The sequence below is a fragment of the Thermobia domestica genome, chromosome 13, assembly GCF_964235325.1.
Source record: "Thermobia domestica chromosome 13, izTheDome1.hap1.1, whole genome shotgun sequence".
Classification (NCBI taxonomy): Eukaryota; Metazoa; Arthropoda; class Insecta; order Zygentoma; family Lepismatidae; genus Thermobia; species Thermobia domestica.
Window position 1 is genome coordinate 16,646,508 of NC_137466.1, and position 26,605 is coordinate 16,673,112.

Consider the following 26,605-nt stretch of genomic DNA (forward strand, 5'->3'; position numbering starts at 1 on the left):
CCACAGCACTCTTCGAACACCTGACAAGTCCTGCAGTTTCCGAAATTCTCGTGCCGAGTGTTTCTGAGCCAGTACTTTCTTCAAAATATTATTAAAAATTATAGAAAGATTTTCGAGACATTCGAGTCGAGTCGAGATTTTTACCAGCTGTCTCGACTCGACTCGAGTCTCGACTCGAAAATTCGAGTCGAGAAATACGTTTGTCTCGACTCGTCTCGAATTTTACAAAGAGTGTCTCGACTCGAATCTCGACTCGAATTCGAGTCGAGTCGAGTCGAGATTCGAGACATGTCTCGACTCGAGCGCATCCCTAGAAATAAAGTGATATGACAATATTGAATATCCCTTAGCTTATCTCCCATTCCTTTCCACCTGTCCCTTTACCTTACTTCCCTTTCCCCATGGAGGGCGTAACCCTCCAGCTAGCCCCGGCTAACTAAAAAAATGCTTTTAATTGGTATTGTAGCATTTTAATAGATAGATTCTCCTATCAGTCTGCCCATGGACGCCCAAACGAGTGGCATCTCCCTGGTTGCTATAATACATCTGGTATTTAATGTACGTGGTTTGCTATATTACGTATAAATCGCAGTATAGTTAAATTTCGTGAGCCAGAGGGAACCCCTACCTCCCTTCGGGAGCCCATGAATCTGTCTCATCCAGGGGTAAAAGTGGATCTGAAAAGGTAGGAGGACGGTAGGTAGCGGTATGACGTCACGCCGTCTCGCCAGAGGCAGTTCTAGGATATTTTATACCCTAGACGAAAAATATGTCTGAGCCCCCATAATCTGCTTCTCCCCCCCCCCAAAACCCAAACCAAAGTGAAGCGTTGTCAATCCTGATATTTTCATCACATCATCACGTTGTTACCATTTGTTTAAGCATTAAATAAAATAAAACTTACTCCGAATGCCTCCTTCTATGGTATTAATAAGTAATCATTAAGCCAATTACTTTTTTTCGATGGCATTTGGAATGTCTGCTTGTGGTGTTGTGACAGCATAACATCACGAAGTATTGCCGTACGCGGAATCGTGTAAGTTACCAAACCTCTAGACATTCCGGGCCCTATGCAGAGTCGTTTTGACGAATGATTAGCGTCATACTATAGGTCTGACTGCTGCTTAGTCGAGCTTTTTAGTATGGCACTAATCACGCGTTAGAACAACTCTGCATAAGACCATCTGATTTTAAAATAAAATACGTGAAATTTTGATTGAAAAATTAAGTTTTTATATTTTTCCCTTAAAACCATATTACCTACTTAACAAATTTCAATAATAAAAATAGCCATTTTACATCAAAGTAAGGTTGAACTTTTTAAGTGATTTTCGCACTTTTAATTTTCCCTTAAATTTCCGGAATCAGTTTTTATCCTCGAGAACCTATCTTCAGGGAGTAATCTACACCCCCTCAACACCCCCCTAACACCCCTCCAAATTTCTTTACACACACCCCTGGATGGAAGATGAATACTCGCCCAAATCCAATTGTATCAATCAGTATCTTATAGGTTATTTATTACATCAAGTTAAAAAAGGTTTAGCGTTTATGAAAGAAGGCAATATTCTTATTTATTTATTTCACTTCAAAATACGAAGCGACCTCGTTCTCATGTACAGCTTCGAGAACCACACGACCTCATTGTTTCGGGCGGTGTTTCGATCAAAACAATTGACAAAACAGACCGCTGATACCTACCCTCCTGGGTTCCGCTGTCGTTTCCGAGAAAAGAGATTGATGGACAGATGCAGATGACTGAAATTGGCAACGTCTTGAGCGGTTATTCACCTACCTCCTCCTCAAAAGGAAAAATGTGACAAATAGTAATAAGCTTATACCAGATACAGTTAGTAAGTGCTACTCTGCAACAGGCTCGCAACCAGAAGGGGGTTGGGGAGGGCCCGGCCCTCCTAAATTTTTCATGTCCCCTCCAGACCTCAATACAAAATGCACAATTTAGATATTTGTAAGAGAATTTTTAATGACTTGGCCCCTCCTAACATATTCATGGCCCCCAAAGCTCTGTAGCTGATTTCGAGCCTGTTCTGCAAGTGGTGTATCAATTAGTAGACGAACGTTAGAAGGGTGTAGTCAAAACGTTTTTAGAAATGAAAAGATCGATCGAAGTAAGAATTACATATATTTTATACTGAGTCTAGTGTTATGCAGGAACGCATTTGGCGCTATCTTAATTTTTTGTAAAGTATTTTTTATTCACGTAAATTCATTGAGCGGAACAGGGCTCATAGTGAGTCACTTTTTTTAACTAAAATTTACTTTTTTCAAGTTGGTCACTAAAAGTTATTTTTTTAAAATTTGTCACTAAAAGTTACTTTTTTGAGAGGTAAAGTGACTTTTCGTGTGATTTATGTTTTGCATTGGCAGTTTTCTAAGAGAAACAAAAACAAATGGAAAAAGGCAGAAACTTGTTACTCATTACTCTTCTGAAAGCTTCAGTACTTGCTGCCACATGTGAAACAGTCAGCTTCATTCTCACTTCAGCTTTTATTCTTTCTAAAGCACAGTGGACGGTTGGTGGATGCTTAAGTTCTCAAGGTGGGGTTGAGAACCCTTCAGTGTCTATTCTTTCTTCTATCATAATAATCTTTTAGTTTTCTGTCGTAATAGTTAACGCTCCGTTCAACGTTGTGTGTGTGTGTTTGTGTGATTCATCATGTTCGTCTTGTGTTATGCTTTTTGTATGTTCTTATGAGTAGGTGATGAATTTGAATATTTCACGTTTTTTAGAACTCTTAATGCGAAGTTAAATATAATGTCTGGGATGAAGAAATTCTGAAATAGGCCAGAACTGGATCCACTTATTCAGAAGCTTTTTACATCTGCTAAGTCTGCTTACCGTAACTACAAAGAATATTTTGAAAAAAACCTAAGAAAAGAGGAATATCAAAAAGAAGAAGTAAAGAAGAAACAAAACAACAAAGAAAGAGAGCTAGAAATTGACAAAGGAAAAAAGGAGCATGGTGAGATTTTGTGTGCTTTTGATCATTTTTTGGTCACTTTTCAACTATTTACAAGAGACCAGACCACTATGAGCCCTGGATTATTAAAATTAGGGCATATTAAAGAAGACAAAACAGTAAGATACAAAATATTTGTAAATTGAAAAACTGGATTTCTGGAAAACAAGTAAATCAATGAATAATTTCTTATGAAAGATATTCAGACCGAATAACGTAGCCAGGAAGGGCAGGAACAGAGATTAAGAGATCAAATAATATTACAACAATTAACGTTAACAACAGGGTTAGAATATTAAAATAATGAAATTGGAACTATGTACAGTATTAATTACTAAACGAATGTGATTTCAGCATGGGACGAGGGATTTTTTCTCAATATTTTGAAAAAAAAATCACCCACTAAAACTTGCTGGGGATGAATAAATTGAAATAATAGCAGAATTTTGCAAAATAATTACAATAATTCGTATGTAATCAATTCACATGTAGGGAAATTATTGGGTAAAATAGTGGAGGTTAATTACCAATACAGTGAAACCTCTCTTAACGGATATCTCTCAATAATGGACATCTTCATAAGAGGATAAACTTCCTTATTCTTCCATGCCATAAATATGTGTGGTGTGGTGTTATGAGAGAGAATCCTTCCTTTTAGGGACACCTCTCATTTACAGACAAGTAATCGGTTCCACCGATGTCCGTTTTGAGAGGTTTCACTGTATTACTTAGTTTAATAATAATAATAAATGCTCAAATGTGTGAACTTACTTTATTGAACCTACCACTGCGAAGAGCTGATATTATTATTATTATTATTATTATTATTATTATTATTATTATTATTATTAGTAGTAGTAGTAGTAGTAGTAGTAGTAGTAGTAGTAGTAGTAGTAGTAGTAGTAGTAGTAATATTGCAATAGTTGCGTAACAAAATATACTGTTTTCTTATTTGAGTCTGTTTAAAAATTATATAACTATTCTGAGAGTACACCCCCCCTTTTATTTTGAACACACCCCCAAGTAAAAATTTCTGGCGTACTTACTGCCTATTTTCCTTTAGGTATAATGTTTAAACTAATGTTACACACATAATATAAGTAGTCTTAACCTAAAAGTATCTTTAATGGTTATTATTTACTTGTCTGCAGAATCTCTTCTTCCTGTTCTATGGCAAGTTTCTTCCTTTTTGTATTCCGTGTTTTATGTTACATTCTTCAAATTGGGCACACTAAGTAAGTTACTCAAAATTCCAAACATAACGATCAACTGTTAGTAAACAACCTCACCTACATTTCACGTCTGCTCATTTTGCTGTGCTCACCTAATAGAAACACTCTCTCGTGAATGCAATCGGGATAAATGGCCATACATGCCGAAAGCCCAGAAATCTAAATCCTAATCGTGAATGCAAAACCTTTCCTTAATTCCTGGTGTGTTATTGTAAAACTCCATCTATTAAGTATTTAAAACAGTAACTGATAAAGGGAGAGGCAATTGCTGAAACGACTTGTAAACTTTATCTTCCCCTTTTGTCCCACCGACTTTCTTGTGCCCATTTCAACAAGCAAAATCGTGTCAAAATATGTTTTTTTCTCTCTTTTTTTTTTTTTTTTTTTTTTTGTTGATAAAAAAATGATATTTCGATGTTTCTGTAGATATCTGTTCTACAAGCATTTAGAATATTAACATTATCATTTCAATATTTATTCTTTCTTAATATGTTGGAGAAAATAGTGTAAATAAATTATAAGACTTAATACAGGGATGCAAATAACTACTCGCCCGGGGCGAGTGGTTCATCGGTGCGGGCGAGTGTTTAATATAATATCGAAGGTAAGTAAATGATTTCTATTGTGAGATGTGGGCTAGTAGCTTTTATCTTGGGTGAATAAAATTTTGTTGCATCTCTGAGTTAAAGTGAATGTTAAGTGGCTAGAACTAGTAAATACATAAGGAATATATTTAATTTAACGTTGTTTTTCTTACTTTTGGGGGGGGGGGGAATTGTAGTCGAATTATTTTTATTTTAGTTGACTTGTTGAAGACGTCACGTTAGTCGAAGATGGGTTGGAGTACAGAGTTGCCAAACTGAATATTTTTTTATTTCATTTATTTATTTCAGAAGATACTCAGATACAGCATAACAAGTCCCATTTACACAAGAAACATAACAAACATGTATAAACAATAGAAATAAAATAAAAATAAAAAAGACAAAGCATAGATGGTTTCTTAATTCATTTTTAGTTATTTTGAATTCGTGTAATTATTCTGTCAAAAGCTGAGTAGCTTTAAAAATGCCCACGTTAGTTGTTATCTGATTATATGAATTTGTGCTCTGTGAAAAAGGACCTTTGAATAATCGACAGTCTAGGGCGGAAAGGTGGAAGTAGGTATTTGGTGCTAAGTGGGTAGAAATGTGAAGGGATAATTTTTGAAGTAGGACTTCAGACTTTAAGTTTCCATTAACTACCTTATGTAGAAACTTTAGGTCAGTGATATTATGCGAGCATCCGGAGCCTGGACATTCAGATAATGCAGGAGATCTTCTTCAGCCATAGAATGAACGCGGAAACTTTCTAGAATGAACACTGGCCAGATAGATATTCTTCCGCTCCATATAGGTGACCAGTTAATCCCATTTTTCATTAACTTCTTCTTCCTAAACGTCTAGGGCGTATGTTTTGGCTAATGTTGATAAATCGCACGTAAAAAATGCCTGCCAATCCGCCCCTAAATGTTTCCGCCCTAGGCAGCAGCAGCCTAAGTTGTCTATATGGACAAGCCCGCCCTGCGTCTCTCAGCCTATCTTTGCCCATTGTGATTTTTTAGGAACTGGGGGACGCTATACATTCTTTTTCGAGGTCAGGGGGCGGGGCAGGGGTCTTTTCCCCCTCACTTTTACCACCTGCTACCATCACCAAACATGTCTACTGGTTTCAATATCGCCAACACTTCCATCTCACTAAATCGTATGGACATTAGAAATACGTTATCTGTGGTTATTTAATATGAAACTCACGTTATCAAAATGTAACTTTACTGTCAAATGCTCTTTATTGACATTTATAACCTTGGTTTGATGCCTTGATACATGGGCTAAACTCCAACAAACAAAAAGTATTTTAAACATACTGCTTTCAAATGTTTTGTATAATAATTAAATTAAAATTCAATACACATTTGAATTCCATGAATTACATTTATTTAAGGATTGGCTTCTTTACAGAATCGATCGACTATGAAACACTTGATTTATAAATAATAATAAAAAAATAAAAATATTTCTCAAATGTGAAGCTGAATGTTCTTACTTTACTTCATTTAACTTTAGTGGTTTATATCTGGTTATATGTTTTTCTGTACAATTCTTCCTTTTACCTCCTCAATGTGAGAGTTGAGTAATATAGAAGTTATTCAGTTTGTGTTTATTGCTAATTATCCATCACGTTGACATGGGTCATTCTTACGAACTCCTTATCTCCCAGCTGTTTCTGAAAGCTTTCCAGTAATGCATTTGTCTTTCTAAATTGCCTATAATCTTTATTTTTTCCTATTGAAGTCAAAATTAATCGATTTTCGTTTGCTTCTCTAAGTACGACTCTATTACTTCTACCGTATGTCTCGGATAGGTCCGGCATTCTTTCCATGTTCCATTTTTTGTCATACGTTCCTAAATTTCTTGTCTATGTTCCTCATACAAAAAAGCAACGTGTTAATATATATGCGAATAAAAGCACAATCCTTGTTCGAAAATCTACTGTGAAGCTACTTGTATGTTGTGTATATAACGATATGAGCCATTCTCCATAACTAGCAAGTCTTTCCTCCTTCGTTTACCTTCGTCATGTCGGGCGTGGAAAACAAGCCGAAGCTGAATAGCTTTATCTTCTCGCCCACCTCCTCTTCTCTCTCCGCCCGACGCCCGCCAAAAATATAGCGAGCATATTTTTCCCATCACGTTAAATGTGTGATTACATTGTACCTAAGAGTAGGCGTTTAAAGGGCTGTTCTCTGAGGCAGGTAACGCGAGAAAGAGCCATATTTTCCGTTAATTACGAGGGTCATTTAACTCGAACAGGCAACACTGCTACGATTGGAGTGTCGTGTGGGCAGGAGACAAATGACGAACGTAGTGAGTTCCGTGGATATGTACTAGTCAGTTCAACGCTGCTGCAGTTCCATATTACGGTGTGTGGCTAGTAGACGCTGATTGTTGTGTGAAATAACGCCCTAACGCAATGTTCACGTGTGCAGAACAGCGTGTGTTTATGAAATTCCAGGTGGCACGAGGGCGAAATGCTAGGACGATTTACAGAGGATTAGTAGAGACCTGTGGTGAAGCTGCTGTACCGTATCGGACAGTGGAGAAACAGGTTGCAGTATTTCAGGCGGGACGACAGTCAACAGAGAAAATGCACGGTGGAGGGCATATGCGAACGGCTACGGACGAAATTCATCTTGCAAGACTACAACACTGCTTGACGGTGATCGGCGCTGGGCTTGTAGTGAATTGGCGCAGAAGCTGAACATTTCTTCCGGATCAGTGTTCCGCATGCTAACACAAGATCTTGGCATGCGAAAAATTGCAGCCAGATGAGTACCCCACCGATCGAGGTTCAAAAGTGGCATAGGTGGAAATGTGCGCGTCTACACCTTCAACGTTACAATGAGGAAGGTGGTGACTTATTGCACCGCATTATTGCAAGTGACGAAACGTGGGGAAGATCCTATGAGCCTGAATTGAAACGTTAGTCGAGTGAATGGCGCCACCCAGAATCTCCACGACTGAAAAAGCTTAGGCAAGAGCCAACAAACGTGAAGGTGATGATGAAAATGTCATAGGACTACGAAGACATTATACTGTCACATCAAGTTCCACCGGGCGTTACCGTCAAAGTTGCGTACTATGCTTCATACCTCAGTCACCATTTGCGACCAGCAATGCGGCGCAAACGTCCATACCTCCTGAAGTCTGGACCAATTCTCCTACACAACAATGTCACATGCCATACAGCCAATCCAGTACAGACTCTGTTACGACGATTGGGTTGGGAGGTACCGAAGCACCCCCATACTCCCCGGATATGAATCCCTGCAATTTTGATATTTTCCCAAAAATGAAAGAACCTTTCGGGGGCAAACGTTTCAGAGACATTCCCAGGATTGTTCGTGCCTTAGGGCGCACTGTCAACACCCTCTTACAAAATGGGGCTTTGACAGGTATTCAACGGTTACCGGACATTTGGCGAAGGGTTCAACAGGCCGGCGGAGATTACATCGAAGGACTAGAAGCTTGATGAGGTGAGTGATTCACTACATTCTATTTCACAACTATGTTGCCACTTCGAGTTAAATGACCCTCATATTGTTTTTATTAATTGGGAAGGCACGTGACTTTGTGAGTACATCATAGAGCTGCCCCTGATAAATACTTGACTCATTGGCAATACTGTTCACCAGTACAATTTAAATTCAAAGTGAGATTTGAATTCGTGGAATAATTGTTTAGGATATTTTATTATTGTTAAAAAGAAAACTTGTTGCTGCAATGTGGGGATACTGATGACCATAAAAGCGAAATTAATTCCAGTTTAAAGTTAATAAATCTTAAAATATATTTGTGCTGTTGTTAGTGTTATTATTATTGTGTTAATAATATTACTACGCAAGTGATGTAATTAGCAGCAGAAATGTCATTCTGACGTTAGATGTTCTCTCGCCAAAATCATCGGAATGAGTTGAGACATTTGAGCACAACTTTCAGATATATGAGTACAGAGAAGCGCTTTTTCTAGTTAAGAAGGCGGTAGATAACTTTATACAACTGTTCCAAACCTAGTAACAAAGTGATAATGGAATTGGTAGGTTGATTTAGTTTTGTTTCTAATCCTGACATGACATTGAGGCTGGGAATGAGAGGACTTACTATTTACATGAGCTTAGAGCAACACTGCAATTTGAATCCGGTGGAGCTGTCAATCCACACAAGATGTCTTTCCTATTTGTAGCCAAGAAAGTTACATTACAAAATCACGCCACAGGTCTCGGACCAAACTGGGACGTTTTTACATGGTAGTGTAAAGTACTGTATTAAAAAGTCAAGTACGAGTGCAGTCGTAACATGCAGTGATTATCAAAACTGTAAAACGGTAACTATTTTTTGCAATGTTAGACTGTAAAAAAGAATAAATATAACATCTTAAACACTTTTAGAACATTTTTGAGAAGAAAATTTATAAACAGTTTTAAAAAGTGTGCTTCTCGTGTCAAAAAAGCGTTAATTCTTAAAAAGAGAACTTTTCAGCACTTTTAAAGCACTTTTCAGCAACCACTTCGAAAACAAAGTTATGTCACATTCTGCAAACATATTTGGGACATAAATTGAAAAAAAATATCTAAAAGGGAGAGAATATGTGTCATCCAGGGGTGTTCAAAATGAGTTAGTAATGTGTAAAGTGTTCTAACTGTGTCTAAAAGTAGTTTCCAAAAATTTTGTAGTGTAAGTGTAAAGAATTTTTATCGTCTTTCTTTGTAAATTAGTCACTTGTTTAAATAGTTTTCAGTCTTCAATAAAAAAATTCAGTACAGCTATGTGAAAACACATTATTAACATGAAAATTCGCTTTATCTTAGAAAGGACATGTAGATTTTAATGTTATAAGATTAACATGTGTACTTGCCACAGACGCCTTTATCTGGAACTATTCTTTTCACGGCTGACGTTACGCATCGTTTAAATGAGAGCGCTCATAAGCACTTGCTCATATAAATAATAAATTCATGTGCTAATAAACAGTTGCACATTTAGTAATTGCATGTCAGCATTCAATGTAAGGAAATTATTGAATATCAGTGAAGTATTTCGATTAGTTTTAAAGTAAAGGACATTGTATGTATACAGGTACTTTTTTGTGATTCACATAATCATATTCAGTGTTACAATATAATGGTATTAAATACATGATTGCATTGAAGCAATACTATGTAGTATTCAAAACACTTGTCTTCTCTCATCGGCTTCTGTATTATATAATTTTCTTTCCTTTTTTCAGAAAATTGCCAAAAAGTATGTTGAGTATCAGAATGCGAATGTAATTGTAGCTTATTGGAACAGCGACCAATCCTACGAAGACGCTGTCTCAGACGCAAGAGTTGTTGGTTATGACCTTGGATATCTTATCAAGTATCTCCAGGTAATAAGCTGTAATGAGTACTCAATAAGTGAAGATTCATGGGCACATGAAACATAGGCAACATGTATCTACAAAAGCTGTCGAAAGATTCTTTGCTATGCGTTTCAATGCATAAAATAACACCATTACAACCTTCTACCCTCTTCTCATACATAGGATTTTCAGATGATGCTCAATCAGCCATTACCATTACAATCTAACATTTCGAAACTAATACTTTAAACAGCTTCTCTGATCCTTACTTTAAATATTAAATTAATATTGTATGTATATAATCCATGACTTAACAACAGAGGGAAAAGCTTTGTGTGCGGGACAGACGGTTGGTCTATCACGGTAAACACTTACAGCAAACATTTACAGTTGGAGCTAGTAGCGATTCCTCCAATTGTTTTCAGGGATGAGTGATGTTTTATTTATTTATTTATTTATTAAACAAATTCCCAAATACAGCATAAATTTGCCATTTTAGATAGGGAGATGTTAACAAGCAGAAAAAAAAATATATATCAACATCAATAACACCAATAATGTCAACAAAGAGTGCACGAGTAATATTATTTGGACAGCATGCGTTTAATAGATCTGTCAAACACCGGGTAACTCGAAAAAATGTCCACGGTCATCAGTTGTTAGTTGATTATAATAGTTCGGTATTCTGTGAAAAACAAACCAATGTATAATTGCTAATCTAGGACAGACAAGATGGAACAGGTGGATATTTCGGGTTTTGCGGGAAGACACACATAAGTATAGTTCTTGAGTTCATAAGAAGAGTTTCCGATCTTAAGTTCCCATTAACTATCTTATGGAGAAATTTCAGGTCAGAGTTATGTCTGCGTGCTTCTGGAGTCTGGATATTAAGATATCTTAAGAGTTCCTCCTTAGCTAATATTTGAAGAGTGGACACACGAAAGCGTACTGTTGCAATAAAGAAATTAAGAATAGAATCAAGTCTAGAGAGATGTGTAGGTGCAGCCATGGCCCATATGGGAGAGCAGTATTCGATCTTTGGTCCTATTAGAGTTTTTTTTTCTTTTTAGAATGTTGCTAATGATGCCACAGTGCGTAGTTCAGTGAATTGGTAAAGGAGCCCCAACATACGCATTGATTTCTTCACTATTGAGGTGTTTCGAATCAATGAGAAGTTTCGAACAGAACATGAGTTTCGAATCAAAGATGATTATGATGATTATGACAAGATCATTATAACTAGCAGAATGGCTTATAGGGTATCGTTATTATGGTATTTGGAGGGAACAGGAGGCTTTTTTCATAGTAATTGTAATACTGTCGCATTTCTTGCTGTTAAGTTTCAATTGCCACATTTCACTCCAGTCTACAAGGTAATTTATGTCTTCCTGAGGGCAATCATGTCATCAAAGCACGATACTTCTCTATATAATTTACAACCGTGAGCAAAAGTAAAAGGCCGCTAGGATTAGCAGATAAGTATAAGTAGAGGTCGACCATATACAAGACAAATACCAGAGGCGCAAGTACACTCCCCTGAGGCACCCCCGAGATCACAGATTGGGGGTTAGAAGAAGCCTCTGAACAAACAACTTTCTGTTTACGGCCCTTCAAGTAGCTGGTAATTAAAGAGAGAAATTTACTATTAATTTTCTTCTGAATAAGACCAAGCAGACATGAATAAAGCGAAGGCGCCAGAGGAAGAAGTGAATTTCGCCTGATCCAACCAACGTATTGGAATTGTGGAATTTAAGTCTTCATACAGCTAAGTTTCTTTATGTAATTTTAAGGAATAAAGCAATCGCTTCATCCTTTAATATAACGTTATATGTGATATTTAAAAAAAATCTTTAAAAAACTTCGGTTTACATACTCCTTGTTAAATCATTGCATGTAAGACGACTATGGTAAATATGAATACAACTGTTCCAGGTTAACTAATTCACAAATGTGTGTACAAAGATGAACCACCTAGTGTATGGTTGGCCCTATGAAATTGTGTCCTTTTGGTTCACTGGCTTTTATGACAATATAAGGTTATTTTAATTAGTAGACTCACCCCTTACCTAACAGCATTTAAAACGAAAACAAAATCTTAGACTTGATGTTCCCAGAAGAGTAATCGTCATTCTATGGGAAAGATAGTTGAGTGCTGATTAAGTGACAAATTGTCATATTAGCCATATTTATTTAGTTATTGATAAAGAGTTTAAAATGCATTACAATTCAGTAGCAATCAATTCGTAATATTTATGTAAGTAGTAATGGGAGTCATGAATAATCCCAAAACCATCTCCATCCGATGGTTTGGAATGGAGCAAAGCAGGAATTGGAACTTACAACTACATTGAACTACTGAATTTGATTGCAAAATATTATTAGGAACTTGCACATCATTTATTGAACGCAACTGCATTTGCTAAAACCCAGTGGCGTATTTAAGGAGGAGCTTAAGCCCCAAGAAATTTTATTTACTATATTAAAGTAAATTAAATATCTTGCAGAATTTTCACATTTCCAGGAATAAAATTAGCAAAGTCCCCCCAAAACCAAATCATAAATACGCCACTGGCTAAAACTGCCAATAAAATTCAGAATGGCATTAACAGCTCTGTAGCAGAGGAAGTACAGTTATCCCTTTGTTGCAATATTATTTAACAAAATAGCAGAGTAGCAACTTTGACTACTATCACAGTATCTGACAAAAAGTAGCAAAGTGGGAAAACGTTTCCTATAACTTACGAGTACAAATATTGCTGAAAATCGATTAGCTGCAGCTAACATGATATGCGTACTTCTCGAAATTTAAACTAAAGGAAAGAAAACAATCAACTCCTTTTAAATGTATAATGATGAGAACGTAGTAAGAAATCATATATTGCTCGAAACTTTGGTACAAAGTATATGTATACCCACTTTACAGTATCGTGTACAAATCACTAGAGCAACCCGCATTATGCTTTATTTTTGTTTAATTATGCTTTATTATTAATTTCAGTTATTATTTTACATTAATCCTGTATATTATTTACTATACTATATATTTACTATATATTAAATATTCTAAATATCTTGATCTATTTATTAATATTTTATGCAACCAGTTTCTTTCATATTTAACGCACCTTCGACTTAATGCACTTTAAAGAGATACGTATGTTTTACTCGCGTCAGTTTTTTTTATCACTTGTATGAGCCTTAGAGGTGCATATATACTGAAAGGGAAAGTAAGAGGCCACAAAAAAGTACAGAAAGTGCTCAGGTTCAAGAGCTACATCTAACAATATAGTGTGGAGTTTTTGTGTATTATTCATTGCTGGCGGAAAGTTTTCTTCTTCTTTTCCTTTTTTCTTTTCTTCACTTCAAAGGATTACACTGAAAAGTCTACAGGAATAAAAATAAGCTTTACATTATTGCATTGTCATGTTTTTAAAGATTTTGCATCGTAAATATTGGTTGTACAAAATATTAATACAGTACGTTAAGCTTGCAGTTAAACAGAATTTTGCAAGAATTGTGCTATAAATTTTAAATTATGCTTTGTTTTTTTTTTAAATTATGCTTTATTATGCTTTTAAAATTAGTTTCTTCTGGGCTCTTAGACGACCACAAGCATGTTCAAGGTACCAACCCTATGTGTAAATTGCTGTTATGCTTTTTATGCTTTTGGGTTGCCCTAAATTTCACATGTGAAAGATTATTTTCTTTGTCTTTTATAGGAAGAGAAAAATCTTGATTCTCAAAATGTTCACATTATTGGTGAAGGCATAGGAGCTCATATTGCCACTTACGTTGCCCTCGAAGTTCGTGATATAGGAAGGATAACAGGTACGTAATGCATGCACGTAATTGTGCTAGTACAATTTCTTTTGCACATTTTACGAGATTCATGTCTAGTATCTGCGTATATAATCAATTCTCTTTTGTCTTTTTCATTGAGCATCATATAAACGCAATTTAACAGGAAGATAAATTACATTCATCGTATATATAAATGACAAATCGAATTTTCTGAGTGGGGAAGTCATGTATTAAATGACGCCTAAATGTTATTCTTTTGTAGAAATGTAGCAGCGAAATAACTTTCTTTAATATTGCCAATGTGTAGAGTATATAGGTTACGCAGAGACTCAGAAAGAAACCTGTCGTTCATAAATTACGTTTTAACACCATTAAGAGGCTTACGTTGTACGTTGTCATTCCGAGCGTAAACTAGCAAAGGTGTTATTTACGTTGTCAATGACTTGTGTTGTTCTATTTTTCTTTCCGTGGTCTGTGTTGTTCCTATTGTAATAGTGCAGTTAAAAAGAAACACTTCCCAACTGTAAAACTGGTTTCAAAAATCTCAAAACAGTTGGAGTGCAGTCAGTCTACACACTTCTGTACTTCAAGTTAGGATCCTCTTCGGAACTAGCTTGATTAGAAAGCACCAATTCTTTAAATAAATTTTATAGTGACGAATTATGCCTGCAACAATGTTTCAACTCAAATTATTCTTAAACTATGCAATACTGCCACGTATGATACAAATATATCTTTATTCTTCGTTCTGCAGAAATCCTGTACAAGTAATAACTTCACGTAATGGTATTTGAAAATAATAAGTCTCACCAAGTTGCTGACATTTCATTGGTTATTGCATTTATTATAACGCTTACCCATACGTGTACAATATTATGTCAAGGAAATTTATTATGGACTGCTTAAATACGTAGATTTAAGAATACTTGAATAAATGTTAAGATTTTACCATTCTTTGGATTCACGTTCCCCAAATCTTTATTGCGCCATGAATTTATTATTTATATCCATTAGAATCTACAACTTTTGAAAATGTTATACATTCAGAAAATACCTACTAAATCGACTTTAATATTTTATAAAACTCATTTTTTATCATTTCTTGTAAGCTTGAGTCTGATACATATTCTGTTTAGTTTAACTACATATTCGGAATTAGCTATATAATCAGGAAAGGCCACATATTTAATTAATCTACTAGAACCACTTTTCAGAGTTTTAACTTAAATTACAGTTGCGGAGCTATCCTTGTAAAGTGCACATTTACACTTTCTCGTTATGATTGACAAACTTGGTGGAATTTTAGTGAACATTAACAGACCAAAATTTTAAGTGTTATTCCTAAAATTCTTAATATTAATCTCCTTTTAATATCCTGTATTTGCAGGCTTGGACCCAGCGAACCTAGGATACAGAGGCGCAAGTAAACTACATCGTTTAGATCGAGATGATGCAATTCTTGTCGACGTAATACACACAGATGTTCACTCAAATAATCGAGGTATGATAACCATAAACATTCAGTTTTTATTCTTATTGGTTCCACTTTTCAGCCCATAAAAATAATTAAATACGTGTATATTAAATTAATAATTGAGTTTATTTTACAATATTTTCCCAACTGTTCAAGTGTTTAAATGTTATGTTAAAGAAAGCAATAACTTTTTCAAAGGAGATCAAAATATGATATTTTAATATGATACTTTTCAACAGATAGGAAGGAAAGAAGTACACTGGAAATTAAATATGTATATGGAAAGTTAAACATGTTATACAGAACAAGATCTTTTTTCTATTTCTTTCTTTTTTCTTTTAAAAAATGTTTTTTGTTCTTAACATTCTCTGTTTTAAATACTGCATTGAATCGGAAGGCCCCACAATTCGAATAATTTGAAACACGAACCAAAAATTCGACCAAATTTTGCGTCGGAATACGAATGGTACTTTGGAATCCGAAAGTCCAGTACGAGCTTCGTAGGTGGTTTTGTGTATATTTTCCCTGCGTAATCATGCACTTTACCATTCAGTTCGTTGTCAGAAACTGGAGTAAAAGCATTTTCTGTGGTTTTCGCTTCTAATTTTATTATGCCTTGGTGCCTGTTGTGTGTTATTTTCTTGTATAATGTATCGTCATGATTCAAAAGAGTTCGTTTTTTCAAGTATTGTTATTATCTGTATTGTTATTAATGTTTAACCTTAAAACATTGCCAATTTACAGTTAAAATTAATCTTGTTTAGGAAGTCAAACGACATACAACTCGAACAGAGTTCTGGAACGAATTATGTTCATATGCCAAGGCATCGATCTATATCATTTGGCACTTACCAAGGGACTGTTGGTCGAAACGTCAATCTATATATATAAAAGAGAACGTACAAATCCTTTGTTCCCTCATCACACTAATACGGCTGAACCAATTTCTTTTATTTTGGGGGGGTTATTAGGATTTGGACCCTAGATGGTTTTTATCATATCACTTTAATTTTTAATTACCAGTGTCTTGAGATAATTGACCATTCAAGTGTCCATAACGTACAAATCCTTTGTTAGTTCATCATAGGTAAAAATAAACGTATTTATATGCAACCCGCATGACCGTGTCACTCGGCGGGTTAACATAAATGACAGGCGATATAATGTTAACATTTACTGCAATCTACTATGGTTTTTACATCACTATGGTTATTACTATGGTTACTATATTACTATGGTTATCATATCACTTGAAAGCGAAAACTTCCGGGGTGACCGCAGCGAAGCGGGGCGGGTTAACATAAATGACAGGCGATATAATGTTAAGATTTACTGCAATCTTCTTTTTTATCATATCACTTGAAAGCGAAAAAGTAAAAATTATCTAAGTAACAAAGTTTATTGCGTTCCGGGGTGACCGCAGCGAAGCGGGGTGAACGCTGCTAGTATGTGATACACTCCATTCCATCTATTATTGAACCTGCGGTATGTAACATTATACAACGTTCTTACAGAACTTTGAATACCGAGAAAGGAAATTAGATTAATTAAGGTATGTTTAAATGAATCCCAAAGTAAAGTCCGGATAGGAAAAGTTTTGTCCACGAGCTTTCACGTCGAAACTGGCCTGAAACAAGGAGATGCGTTGTCATCATTATTATTTAACTTTGTTCTGGAATACGCTATAAGAAAAATCAAAGATAGCAACCAGGGCCTAGAGTTGAACGGTATTCACCAGGTAGCCTCGAAGGTCTAATTTCATCAAAGAAGTGTGTAACGTATTGCACACATTACTGTTGACAAATAGGCTAGTAATCTTTTGATACAACGTATCAGCATAGCAGTTCAGCAAAGCAATGTGGCTTCCATTCTAGGTAACTTAACTCCTGGCAAATTATTAGAAGAGGTTTTCCTTTTATAACTAACCAGTGGCGGCCGGTGGATTGTGGTTTCGGGTGTTGCAGTACGAACGATAAAAGACAGAAGATATAAAGTGGACTCATTGACTAATCAGCATAACTTTAGATGCAAATGCTATGTGACATGTTAAATTAAATAAAATTCTGCTTATAAAAAATAAAAAATGCAGAACATTTTATCCGATTAATCACCTTAATTAATCAGTAAGTTCATTCTCCTCTCTTTGATTGGAGCAAATCTGTCTAATACTTGCTGGTTGAACTCTGGTATTCTTATTGTCAGGTCTTTTTCGATGGAAAGCATAACCAATGGTAATAACCTTTCTTGGGACATTCAATTCCTTGAAAGTGTCAATTCTTTTTTATTTAGAAAAATACTTTTCGTCTTTTGCTGACGCCATAGGTACAGTTAATATTAATTTCAGAAGCTTTGTAGATTGATTAAATATTTTTCTAGATTATTGCGAACGATTCATTCTAGTAAACTCAGTCCCTGACAGTGATCCGAATTCCTGTTCAGCGTTGACTGAAGAGAGTTCGTAACAGAGATTAGTGTTATTAAATATAAAAATTTCCATTGGACACACTTTATTCACAGTTTATTCAGGAAAATTTAAAATAAATTGAGGAAATGTGTACTGCCATAAAACATCCTGTAAATTTAAACAGGATTTTTTTTTGAACACTCTCCTGAATTGTCCTTTGTTTGTTTTGTCTAAGCCTTAATTGCAAGTTTTTTCTCAGTTGAAAGCTTGTCAATGTTTTTTGTAAGTTATTTACATAAGTCACGGTATACAATTCATTCAGAATTTGTAGGTTATTTACAGAATTAAAGCACACTTAATAAAATTAAATCTAATAAATAAAAACCAAAACAGTGATACAAAAGAGGTACTGGTATATGAATTCCCAATGTCACATATTCACACATCAACACACACACATGTGCGTAAAAGAAAAAACTACATTCCAAATCATCCGTCTTGGTTGTTACGCAATGCACGATGAACACAATATTCTTCCACATGAGGCGAAACAATGCTTATCAATGTCATATGTTCTGGAAAGGAAACCTCGAAACCCGCCAGATGTAGGATCAGGATGTATACCTAACAGAAGGTAAAAGTCGAAGAACATCAAAACAAACTGCATTGCAAGTTCTACACCCAGAAATGTGTGTTGGGAGGGGTTCTTATTCTGCATCCGAAAAGACGATAAGTAATAACTGTCACCTATATTCTTAGCAAAAGATGATAGAACAATTGTTTTTAAGAAAAGAGAGAGTACCTGATGAGGCGTAAAATAAAATATTTAGCCTACATCAATCGTTTCTCTGTTAAAACAAGTATAGTTCGTTAGGAAAGTCTACAAATGTTAGTCAAGTTTCGAAATTTTTGGGAGGTCCGGACCCGGTGGACCCCTCTCGTGGCTACGCCCCTGAGCATTGCAAACTAGTCCCAAATTCAATGTGGCGTTCCCCATCATACAGTTTTATGTTGAAATTATCAAGAGTATAAAATATACTTATTTTATAAAAGAAATATGTATATACTAAAATACTAGGCTATCCACAGAGGGGAAGGAGGCGATTCTACATACCGACTTATTAATATTTGAATTACAAATTACTGTGGAAAAAGCCTTCATTATCAATATAAGCTAAGAATTAACTTGTAAATGCAGGGATACTTTCATTTATTTTCTGCTCTACTAGATATTTTCTTTCTTATTTTTTAATTCTGCAATCACTTTTTTAGTTGTCATTATATTGATTTGCTTCAGTATGGTCCTGTAATTTAAAAATATGAATGTATAAAAACAAATTCCATTTGTTAATTACTAGTGAAATAAAATTTAGAAATCTTATTTAGCGCGAAAAACCTTCTCGTTCATTGGAAACCGTGCTGTGTTGCAGAAGTACTGCAACGACCAGTCTCTTTAACTTCTGAGATAGGGGAAAGGAGACTTAACATTCGCTCCAATTCCCGCGCTGAAGGAATCTGGTCGTTGCATGCTCGCTGCAACACAATATAAATTAGAGACTCTGTGACGGATTATTTTTCGCTTTTTAAAATGGATTAACGGAACGGACAGTTACAGAAATAAAAAAAATGTGTTATTTAAAGTGTATATATGCGAGTATTAAAAAGTATTTTTCTGTTCTTTACTATTTATACTATTGATAATAATATTTTTTTCTTGAAATACTTTGGTTGTTGCGCAACGCTGCAACACTAACATTAGCCGCCACTGTAATTAACTATGCAGAATTTGCTATTTTCCCATATAATTTTTCTTTCTTTCGTTTCTACGCACCATCTTGTTTTATCTCTTTTACCTGTTTGTACCTTCTCTGTTTTTCTTTTATATTTTTCACAATTACAACATGAATTTGTATATCGGAGATATATCAGGAAATAATATGAAAAACGAAAAAAATATAATTTCGGATATAAATAATATGTAATACAGGAAATGATTACATAAATTTCATTCTCTTGAATGAGGGTTGTCATTACCCTTACTCACTGTTTATGTAGTTTATATGAGTTTGAGGCAGACCTCATTTTCACTCACCCCCATTTCAATACATGGGGATGAGAGCGAGTAAAGGTGAATGTGAGGGAAGCGATTGGGGGAGGGAGTGTAAGGGACGAGATTGAGGGTGAGTGTGAATGAGGAGGATATCAATAATATTCGAGCATGTGAGTGAGGGTGAGTATGAGGGTGAGAGCATGACTAGTATTTGAGTGTGAGGGCGACTGAGTGGGAGTGAGTTGATTGAGAATGATTGTAAGTGAGGGTTAGGAAAAATGCCCATCTCTGCCTTGGTATTGCATATTTCATAATCAATAGTATACTAAAATAGTTTTTAATTGATTTAAACAAAAGACCAAATTTCACGCAAGGAGAAATGGTGAATATTTATAAGTGACAAAAAATTAAATATTTTTATTGGTTCAGCGTCTGAAATCAAATAAATGAAAATGTATCCTTCAATGGATAATGATTTTTTAATATGTTCGAAGAGAGATTTCATTTTGGGTGAGCGATAAACATATTTGTTATGTTACTCTTAATATAAAACTTCTCTTATATCCGTAATGACAATCATGACATTACTACAGGGTGTCTATCGGTCACGAAAGTCACGAAAGTCATGAAAAAGTCACGAAATCAGAAAAGGGTCATGAAAGTCATGAAATTTAGCTTTTGGGTCACGAATTTTTCTATCTGTACAAATATAAGTCCAGACCGGAAAATTTTGTTCCATGAAACGTCAAAATTCACCACCAAAAATTTCTATGGTCGGCTTTAGACGCTACCAAATCGCAACCAAAGTATGCTTCTATCGCATGTATGAAAATTCGACCTAATTCGCACTCAATTTTGCACTTGAGAATGTTACGAAATTTTATGGTTTGGTTAAGAAAAGGTCACGAAAAAGTCACGAAATTTCATTTTGAAATTTCAGTAGACACCCTGTACTACCACGAGAGTAAATAATTATCGTTTGAATTTGTTACTTCGTGAATTTTGTAATGATGAATCTTAGTACATAGAAAATAACATTATTACTTTGATTCTGTTTAATTCTAAGGTTTGGGGATGGACGAACAAGCTGGTCACTTGGACTTTTATCCCAATGGTGGCAGAAAACAGCCTGGATGTCCCAAAAGCCCGAACAGCACTTGGGATGGTCTACTTGAAGGAGTGGATACAAAAGGTGGTGCTTTCTGCAGTCACTTACGAGCTCTTGCTTATTACTTGGAGTCCATAGGAAATGACGACTGTATCTTCGTTGCCAAAGTCTGTGATAGTTTCTTGGCATTTCAACAGGTAACTAAAATATCTATGATGTTAGTAATAGCTATTAGCAAACGTATTATTAGGGATGGTACCGAGACCGTCTCGGTATCGTCTCGAATTATCGAGACGAGACCGAGACCGAGACGGCCTTTTATATATCGAGACGAGACCGAGACGGCCTTTTATATACCGAGACGAGACCGAGACCGAGACATAGCTCTATAAATCGAGACGAGACCGAGACGAGACTTAGGTCAGTCTCGAAAGTCTCGGTCTCGTCTCGAATATTGATATAGATAGCTATTATTTTGCCCTTTACTCAAAATTTGTTTCGTTGCTGTGTTAGATAATATGGGAACGGTTGACTAATGTTCAGTGGAGTATTTAGGGGGTGGCTATCGGTCTCTAGCTCCTCCCGAAATAAATTTGTGATCAATTTTTCGCATTTCACGTACAACACAAATGTTTCTTACTCGTTCTCAAGCCTCTCCTAAAACGAAATCCACTGCTGATGTATATAGCCTTCTCTGTCTCTCTCTCTCTCACTCTCTCATATATATATATATATATATATATATATATATATATATATATATATATATATATATATATATATATATATATATACTAGCGGATCCAGGGTATGATCAAAGGACAGGCTAAACCATAGTTTGACATTTTATCCAGTGTAAAGAAGTAGGATTGAAGCCTATTTTATACAGTGTATAGCAGAGCGTCAAGGGGAGCTATAATCCCTTGAACCCTCCCCTTGGATCCTCGCCTGTATATCTTATCTAATATAAGTAAAAGGAAAAGTTTGTTTGTTTGTGTGTCTGTGTGCCTGTCTGTCTGACTGCCTGTGTGCGGCCTGGGGATCAGACGAGAGTCCAAGAGTTAACAAATTTGGGTGACGGGTATCATGGCCCAGGCCTCAGACCAAGAAGAAGCATTTTTTTTTTAATTTTGAACCAGGGGGTCTCAGGGGGAGCGTTTACCGGGACATGTAAAAGTAGTAGAAAATGACCGATATTAGTGTCGAATTCATAGTTTTCGCTGTTGATGAGATCAATGGTGACACTTCCATTAGTGATGACTTTCAAATTCAGCTACCAGTGTACGCGGGCCGGGGTTCACCTGCGGGGCAGGGGGTAGCGAGACATGTAAAAATAATACAAAATGACCGATATTAGTGTCAAATACATAGTCTTCGCGGTTGCTGAGATAGTGATACTCCCACAGGCATTGGCTTCCAAATACTGGTCCCATGCGAAAAATGCTGAATTTTTTTAGCATGCTGTGTGAAATATGAAAGGGGAAATTCTTCTAGATACTCTGCAATACCACTAGATAAACAAGCAGTGTTGACAACGCAACATAAAGTTGTAATTTCTCAAATTGCACTACGTATGGTATTATATATTTCTGTTCAGTTAATTGAGTTTAACGTCCCTTTCAGCAGCGAGGCTATATGAGACTGAACCTACTGATTAAAGTGGAATCCAAACTATATGAGCTCCCGCTGGGAATCGAACTTGGGTATCTCACGCCAAAGGATAACCGCTTAGCCACGAAAGAGCTCTACATCTTTCTAATTTAGATATTAAATAAAACCACAAAAGCACATATATTATTCAGTGTAACAAAGGACAATAGATATCACTAACATCAACATTTTGGAGATCTCTAATAACTCAAATGGCAGAGACATTATAACATTAGTGTTCGGTAGTTTTAATTACAATAAGTCGCAGTTACATTATTTTAAGCAGTGTTGCGAACTTAAATAAATTGCTAAATATTATTATAAATATAGTGCAAATAACGTAGTTAAACTGCAAAATATTTTAAAATAATTCGTAATTTGTTTTATGGTGCACGAATGTTTTCAAAACACGATGTTTTTCATAGTCTCTGAGCTAGTTATAATATTAATGTCAAAGTTTCCGTTCCAGCAATACATGTAAAAACAAATTCTAACTGAAATTAAATGTAACTGATAACTTTTCAATAACACTAATTGTTCTCTCTAAGCTTTAGGCCTGGTGTATTTTTTTTTTAAGATTAAAACAGTACTTTATTAAAATTTTAATTACACTCTAACTGCATTTCATTTGTTATAGTTTGACCACCGACCACCTCAAACTCGATCCATACCATATAGCTATATGCAATTATTCAGGGACTTACAGTTAGTAATATACATTGTGTTGATTTTTGACTTGTTTTGTTTTAGTTTAACGTCTCACGTTTATGCTAGGGCGGCTAAAGGAGACGTGGAGTTACTGATCATAGTGGAATCCGAAAACTTCGGTCGTTGAACTTTATCGCCACCGGGAATCGAACTCGGGACCATGCGAACCAAAATCAAGCATGCTAGCCACTAGAGCAAATGGGGGTCCTTACATTGTGTTGATTTAAATAATTGAGTCAGTGTTTTCAGATCCGAAGATCAAAAAGTAGCGTGTCTGTGCTCGAAAAGTAGAGGATATGAACTATTTGAATATATAGAAATGAATTATTTGGCAACTAATGACTGGTACTAATGAAATCATTTTAACATGGGCTAGAAAATGTGCTGGGTATATTGCAAGAATAAATTATGATCGATGGACGAAAACAGTTCTATATTGGATAGCACGTGACAAAAAAAGCCTAGGAAATGTCTGCATACCAGAAATACTGACAAAATCAGGAACCACTGGGAAGTAACCTGGAAAATAATTACCCAAGATAGATAGTTGTAGAGAAAACTTGGGAAGACTTCATCCAGCAATGGATTGATAATGGTTGATTATGATGATGATGATGATTTTATATCTACCTCAGAGTTAAACTAAACCAAGTCATAATTTCGTAATTTTACAAGAGAAGCGAAAAACCTGTTCCTTAACTAAGATCTATAGTACTGTTTTTCAAACTATACTAAGTAGTTAGAAAGTAGTAGGATGCTCTTAGACTTACATCATTACACCACTAGAAAGAACATAGTCTATTAAAAAAAAAGTATTCTAACTTAATTTGACCAAAAAATGACTTAGCATAGTCTACCGTATATATACTGTATAAATTTACTAGGTAAGGTAGGGTAAAATTGGATCCAAAATTTAACGAAAGTCGTGCAGCGAAAAAAGATATTTTTGACTATTTAATACTTCATGTTGCTGCAAAACTACGAAAATTAATACAAAGAAAAACTAGAAAGTTAAGAATCACTTGTTTTGGCGGGAGAGAGAAAATAGATATAGATAGCTCGAATTACCTATATACTAATATAATATGTATGTTTATGTTTCGCAAGTAATTTTCAATCAATATAAAATTTCAACGTAATGAACGCACGATTGGTTTTCTCGAGTAAAGATCACATGCACCGCTAAGTGCTTAGGAATAACCTTAATCTATGTTACGGCAGTGGATATATGCCTATGTAATACATTACAACTTGTATAGAAAACAGAATGTACTTAAATTTAGACGCGAACTATGCGAAACATCTGACTTTAAATCTAATTTGTTTCGTGATCCAACCTGAGACCATACATAGCAAAGATGAGTGCCGTGGCTCCCACCACAAAGTTCAGGAAGTTCGTGTTATAAGGTGGCAATTAAACACGTAGATGTGAAACGGTAATAAAGCATTTGATCAATTTTAAACAAAATATATTGTAGTAATAATTTACCCTATTTGTTAAGATAATGAACGTTATATTCTGTTTTTAAAATGACAGTCAAAGCAGAATGTATTGGATAATAAATGAGAAACTGTAAAATTTCAATTTCGGTAAGATTAAATACATTCGTGCTGCTATGTGTTGCGTTATCCGTTAGGATGTATTGAACAATTCTGATTCAGAGGAAGGAAATAAACTACTATATAGTACTGAAGTTAATTTAATAAAGTTGAATTGTATGGGCAGTACTGAGGTCATATATGAGAAAGTCTTCTGCTGATAGTGAAATATGGGTTACTATTAGGGTTTTATCCCAGGCATGATATACTCACTGATAATTGAACCTGGAACACACGCATAGAAAGCATTAGCGCTAGCAAATTAGCTCTGAAGAAGTACACTATACTATAATTCTAAGTCAAGAATGAAGGCCAAAAATAAGCGGAAACGACAGACTGTACGATAATAACACTTTTACAATTTTAATTTCACCTATTTATTTCGAGACTTTCGAGACGAGACCGAGATTTGACCCTCGAGACCGAGACCGAGATCGAGACAAGCATTTGTTGACCGAGACGAGACCGAGACCGAGACGGCGAGTTTTGACTCGAGACGAGATCGAGACCGAGACAGCTATTTTTCAACCGAGACGAGACCGAGACTGTACAAAGTCTCGTCTCGTCTCGTCTCGATACCATCCCTACGTATTATCGACATATGAAAACATTAAATGGAACTCAAAGGGCATAAAAGTCTAATGGCTAAATTAAAAACGCATTTCAAAGATTAAACAGTTGGCGTAGAGGCTTAAACTGTAGAGAGAGCGATATCAATTCAGAAGTAACACCTAAAACTCTCAACTATTATTAAAATTTATTTATTTATTGGTTTTAAAGAGGTTGCTGTTTTTGGTATCCCAATATAAAAGCTTGCCAATATAAAATCTTCAAACTTCAAAAGTGATATTACGTTGCATTGTAGCGTCTAAGAACTTAAAAGTGCTTAGCAGGTGTAGTACTCTCTATATAAATATCGAGAACACGTGAACCACTAGTGTTGTCTGATTTGACAAGATCAACGTAACAATTCGCTTCTTGTCTAAGGTTGACTCCAGGATTTAAGTCTGTGATTAGCAACACCATCGCTTCCCTAAGGTTTCTCTGTTCTCTCCTTCCCTTACAATTTTTCATTCTAACTGTAACATTGTCATTTAATTGCATTTCCCCTTCATTGTCTTTAGCCTATAGGACACAACTGCAGGACTCATGAAATGATATTTGAAATCTTTCAGTTTAACTTCCCACGATAACGCTCTTTAGGATAAGGCTGGCGGATGATTAAGGCAAGTGAATGATGATGAAAGAATTGGTGGAATGATAATGTGGAAAGAAACGAAAATACCGCAAAAAGACAAACGGACCCGATGTTGTCCACCACAAACTAACTTGGATCGGGATTGAACCAAGGACACCATATACCAGTGGTAACTACTAAGGCATCGTTTCCCTTAACACACTGAATGTTTCATTTGCTTCACTCGTTCGTCCAAGTATCTGTCTGCAAAAGACTTTCTTGAAACAGGCTGCAAGCTCGTATTTTTCTGTAATTTCAGATGAATTGCTGTTGACGATGTGAACTAATAAGTAATAAAGTGAATGAGACGCTTTATTAAAAGGTTAATCGCTTAGACATTTAATGTGCATTCTATTTTGTAATTCCTAAAGTGTATTGAAGGAAAGTAATCTTAGTATTAAACTATGCAGAAAGTAATTAC

General features: G+C 35.5%; 1 protein-coding gene across 1 annotated transcript in view; it reads left to right on the forward strand.

The window, feature by feature from the left end:
- LOC145669136 (pancreatic triacylglycerol lipase-like) overlaps nucleotides 1–26,605 on the forward strand; it is a 68,171-nt gene that overhangs the window by 30,162 nt on the left and 11,404 nt on the right. Inside the window, exons 5-8 of the mRNA XM_081737480.1 lie at nucleotides 10,040–10,180; nucleotides 13,873–13,981; nucleotides 15,342–15,455; nucleotides 20,949–21,187. Coding sequence (XP_081593606.1) covers nucleotides 10,040–10,180; nucleotides 13,873–13,981; nucleotides 15,342–15,455; nucleotides 20,949–21,187 — 603 coding nt within the window. The remainder of the gene's footprint in view (nucleotides 1–10,039; nucleotides 10,181–13,872; nucleotides 13,982–15,341; nucleotides 15,456–20,948; nucleotides 21,188–26,605) is intronic.